At 39.0% G+C, this 6,333-nt stretch overlaps 1 protein-coding gene across 1 annotated transcript; it reads left to right on the forward strand.

The window, feature by feature from the left end:
- The first annotated feature begins 1,243 nt into the window (after nucleotides 1-1,243).
- On the forward strand, nucleotides 1,244-1,756 carry LOC107061490 (uncharacterized). Its single transcript, XM_015310800.1, has one exon. It carries the CDS (start codon nucleotides 1,244-1,246, stop codon nucleotides 1,754-1,756), a length of 513 nt encoding a protein of 170 aa, XP_015166286.1.
- Nucleotides 1,757-6,333: the final 4,577 nt, after the last annotated feature.

The following is a 6,333-nucleotide window of genomic DNA, read 5'->3' on the forward strand; positions in this document are numbered from 1 at the left end:
GAGGATATTTCTGAAGCATACCCTGGTTGGAGAGTGTTCTTTGATGGAGCGGCGAATCACCGAAGAAAAGGTATCGGAGCGGTCTTAGTATCAGAATCCGGTCAACACTATCTATGGCAGCTAAACTCCGATTTGATTTCACGAACAACATGACAGAGTACGAAGCTTGTATCCTTGGTTTGAAGATGGCAATTGATATGAATGTTCACGAGTTGCTAGTTATTGGAGATTCAGATTTGCTGATTCATCAGGTTCAAGGAGAATGGGCCGTAAAAAACCCAAAGATCACGCCATATGTGCAGTATATAAAGAAGTTGTGCAAAATATTTTGCAAGATTGAGTTCAGGCACACTCCCAGGACGCAGAATGAGTTGGCTTATGCTCTTGCCACCATTGCCTCAATGATTAAACATCCAGATACAAGTTATATTGATCCAGTGGATGTAGAGGTAAAGGAGCAGCCTGTCCATTGTTCGCATGTTGAAGCGGAACCAGATGGTTTGTCTTGGTATTTTGACATCAAGAAGTATTTAGAGGATGGGACTTATCCTGAGAATGCAACGGTAAACCAGAAGAAGTCGATACGCCGCATGGCCCTCAATTTCTTTGCAAGTGAGGAAATCCTTTACAGGAGGACTCCAGATTTAGATCTTCTCAGATGCGTTGATGCTAATGAAGCTACAAAGCTTCTGGACCAAATACATGCCGGAGTTTGTGGTACTCACATGAATGGGCTCACTTTGGCGAGGAATATCCTTCGCGCCGGTTATTTTTGGATGACTATGGAGCATAACTGTTGCAAGTTTGTGCAGAAGTGTCATGAATGTCAAGTGCATGGAGATTTGATTCATGTCCCGCCCCATGAACTCAAAGCTATGAGTTCACCTTGGCCATTTGTAGCTTGGGGCATGGATGTCATTGGTCCGATAGAGCCAGCCGCCTCTAACAAACATAGATTCATTTTGGTTGCTATTGACTACTTCACCAAATGGGTGGAAGCGGCTTCGTACAAGTCGGTGACCAAGAAAGTTATAGCCGATTTTGTTCGCAACAATTTGATATGTAGGTTTGGAGTACCGGAATCCATCATTACTGATAATGGAGTGAATCTCAACAGTCACTTGATGAGAGAGATATGTGAACAATTCAAGATTATTCACCAGAACTCAACCACCTATCGTCCCCAAATGAATGGAGCCGTAGAAGCTGCCAACAAGAACATAAAAGAAGATTTTTGAGGAAAATGATTGATACTCGCAGAGGTTGGCACGAGATGTTGCCATATGCTTTGTTGGGTTACCGAACCACTATCAGAACATCAGTTGGAGCTACTCCATATTTGCTAGTATATGGAACAGAAGCAGTTATACCTGCAGAAGTTGAAATACCTTCATTGAGAATCATCCAAGAACCTGAATTAAGTGACACTGAGTGGGTTCGCAAGTGGATTGATCAGTTACCATTGATTGATGAGAAGAGAATGGTTGTTGTTTGTCATGGACAACTATATCGACAGAGAATGATTCGTGCTTTCCACAAGAAATTAAGAGCCAGGATATTTGAAATCGGCCAGTTGGTCTTTAAACGCATTTTCCCTCATCAGGTTGAGTATAGAGGGAAATTTGCACCAAATTGGCAAGGACCCTACATGGTTTGCAAAGTATTATCCGGAGGTGCCTTGGTCCTTTCGGAGATGGATGGCACCGAATGGCCGAAACCAATCAACTCAGATGCTGTCAAGAGATACTATGTGTGAAGCTTCAGTTTGCACTTCGGTTATTTCCTTGTAATCGCTCTATTTGCTTGTAATTGCATTGTTTAGAATCTATCCTTGTACTGAACTACGTCTGACCTGAATTCTCAAGAATGAGATACGTAGGCGGCCTATGTCGGCCACGGTCACCCCTTTTATTCCTTTTTAATTTTTCTTTGTACTGAACATACGTTCGACCTGAATTCTCAAGAATGAGATACGTAGGCGGCCTATGTCGGCCTCGGTCACCCCCTTTATCCTTGTTAATTTATTTCATTTTGTATTTGAACTACGTTCGACCTGAATTCTCAAGAATGAGATACGTAGGCGGCCTATGTCGGCCTCGGTCACCCCCTTTATCCTTGTTAATTTATTTCATTTTGTATTTGAACTACGTTCGACCTGAATTCTCAAGAATGAGATACGTAGGCGGCCTATGTCGGCCTCGGTCACCCCTTTTATTCCTTTTTAATTTTTCTTTGTATTTGAACTACGTTCGACCTGAATTCTCAAGAATGAGATACGTAGGCGGCCTATGTCGGCCTCGGTCACCCCTTTTATTCCTTTTTAATTTTTCTTTGTATTTGAACTACGTTCGACCTGAATTCTCAAGAATGAGATACGTAGGCGGCCTATGTCGGCCTCGGTTGATTTCTTTGTCAATTCCTTATTTTTGTTAATCCTCGAGAGGGGGAACTACGTTTGACCTGATTCCTGCCTCTACGGGATACGTAGGCGCCACAAGGGTTCGGTTATATCTCCCGTAAGATTTCTATTTTTCCTTTACAATAGAAAACTGAGACAGAATTTTTGAGGGAGACTCAAAAATTCTCAAGAAGAAGATCTCTCCAACAAAGTGGAGACTAAAGGTACTTTGAAGTTTGCAACTGGGACAGAATTTTTGAGATCTTCTCAAAAATTTCGTGATTTGCTCATCAACGGTTAAAGATAAGCCAAGACAGCTAACTGAGACAGAAATTTTGAGGATGACCTCAAAATTTCAACAGGGTTTATCGATAGTCTAGAGCAACTTCAAATACTTCCCAGCAAATAATCAGATGGACCTCAAGGCATCAACTCCAAAAGGTGTTCATTAAGCTTGACTTGACATAACATTTGGCAGTGACGTTTTCCAAATACTATTTTTGAAAATCTATCTTCCTTAAAACTTTTCCTCCATGTTTCAATTATCTTTGCATAAAAATGTTGTCTTATCTATCAAGAATCGGGAGATCGGAGAAATCAATCGGAGATAGCAAAACAAGAAGCAGACAATCGAAGATATCGACACAAATCAGTTCACTTTTAAACTAACAATTTTTTTTGCGGATATAGGTTTATAGGTTTACCTCAAAATCTACATATTCCTCCATTCAATGAATATGGAGAAGTCAAGAGGGCGAGGAGCTCCCCCAAAATTGACAATTTTTTTGGTGGATGCAGGAAATATTTTATACTTCTTATATCAAATATTTGGGAATATAAATAGCATTATTTCATTCAAATTCCCAACAAAGTGAAATCCATAATGGACATACGATTATGTTCGGAGTGGTGACAAATAAAAACCTCGAAGAGAGAAATTTTATTTATTTTCCACCAACTAAAGATATCTGGAAGACGTTTATCTGCATTATTTTATCAGATATGATAATATTTCTTACCCTGAATGGTCATTTATATCGTATTGTGAAATGAGATGATACCACTACTCCGAGAGTCATTTTATTATATTGTCAATTGAGACGATACCGCCACCCACAAGGTACCCAGAAGATCATATGTGTTCTCCGGTGAAACATTATCTTCGTTTGGTACCAGGGATGGCATCATCAGAAGAGAAAGAAATCAAGCATCAAGAGAAAGAAGATTCATGCATCGCGGTGAAAAAGTCATGCATTGCGAGAGAAGAAATTCATGCATCGCGGGAAAGAGATTTATGTATAGCAAGAAGAAGAAACCATGAATAGCAAGAGAAAAGCCATGCATCGCGGGAAAGAGATTCATGCATTGCAAGAAAAGATTCATGCATTGAAAGAGAAGATTCATGTATCGCGGGAAAAAGATTCACGCATCACCGGAAAATATTCATGCATTGCAAGAGAAGATCCATGCATCGCTGGAAAAAGATTCATGCATTGCAAGAAAAGATTAATACATTGCAAGAAAAGATTAATGCATTGCAAGAGAAGATTAATGCCTTGCAACAGAAGATTCATGTATCGCGAGAAAAAGATTCATGCATCGCGAGAAAAGAGATTCATGCATTGCAAGAGAAGATTCATGCATTGCAAGAGAAGATTCATGCATTGCAAGAGAAGATTCATGCATTGCAAGAGAAGATTCATGCATCGCGGGAAAGGAATTCATACATTGCAAGAGAAGGATTCATGCATAGCAAGGGAAGGAGTTATGCGTCGCAAGAGAAAGATTTACCCATCACAAGAAAATCAACATCAACTACGTCATTTTTCTTTGCAAAAATAAACGACATCAAGAGAACTGGCAACATCAGCCTATTTTATTTCTTTGACATCAAAGGAAGAGTACATTGAAGATTATATTGCAAATATGATACACAAGCTTTATTTGCTTTACGTCAAATCCGATGGAGTTGACGTCAAATGTTCAAGGAGAACAATTAAGTGTTAACACGGTAAAAGATACTGTCTCTCATTTGAATTGCATTTTTATGCTAATGAGTTTTATCTCAGTCTTTTTCGAGAGCATCCCAAGAGGATGAATTCTCTAAATCAAACCAAAGGTGCAGACGACATCAAAAGGGATGCGGCACAACGTGGAACTTTTTCTTAGCAGCGAACTGGGACATAGTCCAAAGAGGAGTGCCAAACTCTTAGGACGCGAGCAGAGGAAAGACTTCCACCACAATCAAACCACACCCCTATCAGAAGGCATGTGGGTTTTCCTTTGGGTTTGTCGGTTTAAATTTTGCATCCGAAATTTTTTTGGTCTCTACTGGAAGCAGCTTTCCAATCTGAGTGACAATGCACCAAGAGCTTTGGAAATTATGTCCGTGTAAGTTCTTAATTATGGGTGTGAAGCGCGCCACATTCATGGCTAAAGGGATTGCAAGCCTCCTTTTATACTCGACTTACTTTGTCGCTTTTTCCAGAACCAAATGTGATCTAGCATAATAGATTTCCTTTTCAACTGATCGAGTCGAATTGCAAGCAGCCTGATTCCTTAAGTTGGGGGATATGTAGGCGGGATCAATGATGAAAACTCAGCTGTATTCCAACATTCATCTCAAATCTTATTCCCGAGCATTCTGGTCTCTTCATAATACGAGATCGGGATGACTTCTGAATTCTTTTCAAATCGTGCGTCAAATCAAGCGTATCGAACTACAAGTGGCCTAAATTTTCATATAGCCTGAGATATGTAGGAAACCCACTTCCGGGGTTTGACCATAATCCTTAAAGTCCATACCAAATCCCTTTTCATTAAGATGAGGATGTGGTCGGTCAAAATTGGATTCGTCAATTTCATTTTCCTCGGATTTCTTTCATCAATCCAAGTAAAACGTGGGACAGTTGCTGACACTAAATTTTGACCCTCCCCGATAATAATTAATTTGCGAGTTTCTTAATTTTCAAACGATTTAGAATAATTATTTTATAAAATTCAAAATATCTTCGAGGCAACTTTATGTAATTTTAGTCGGTTCTCATAGTATTTTATAATTATATATGTAATTAGTGTTTCTTAAATATTCAAAATCATCTTAAAAAAGATTTTATTTTAATTAAATCTTCAATTGAATTAATTGGGTTTAAAGTATATTCGTAATTTGGAGTCATTTAGCTTATTAGCTTAATTTTTGGAAGCTTGTTTTATTAATTTACTAACTTAGGTTGTGGTTATGATTTTAAATTATTTAGTTTATAATTAAATTAAATTTTATTTCGTTAACATTAAGAAGCTCGCTAATTAATTTATATTAATCTGTCTTATATAAAATCTAGTCGAATTCTCTAAAATAACTCAATATGGCTAAATTATAAATTCCAAGTTGGCTATAATTGTAATGCAATTGACCATTTCCTAACTAGAATCTTGGCCGCATTTTACCCCGATTTTGGACCATTTTTCAGCCAGAACTTGGCCCAAATCCTTCTCCAAACAATACAGGCCATTAATGCCTTCAATTTCCAGTCAACATTACACCAAAATCCCAGCCCACTTTTTTTTTCCCTTCACCCATAACCCGACCCAATCCTTCACCGACCCAAACCCCTTTTTCTTTCTCAAATGTTAACAACAACAATTCCAAACACTCACAGGTGAAACGTACAACAGCAGTACGCAACAAAAGAAACCCAAAAACGCGTGTAGAAGGAGCAGCAAGAGCCAGCTGCGAAAATCGTCCTTGTGGTCGCGAGATCCTGCCACGTAGCACTCCAAGGACGAGTCAATCGATCGAGCTCGTCCATCTCTCCTTTACTCTTCCGACAATGGTCGAAATTTCAAAAAAAAGATGCCTCCCCTTTAATGGAAAAGATTTTGAGTTTGAATTCGAAATGGGCCTTGAACCCAATTTCTATTCGTTTGCCCCTAAT

The sequence above is a fragment of the Solanum tuberosum genome, unplaced genomic scaffold (genome assembly GCF_000226075.1).
Source record: "Solanum tuberosum cultivar DM 1-3 516 R44 unplaced genomic scaffold, SolTub_3.0 scf00143, whole genome shotgun sequence".
Taxonomy (NCBI): Eukaryota; Viridiplantae; Streptophyta; class Magnoliopsida; order Solanales; family Solanaceae; genus Solanum; species Solanum tuberosum.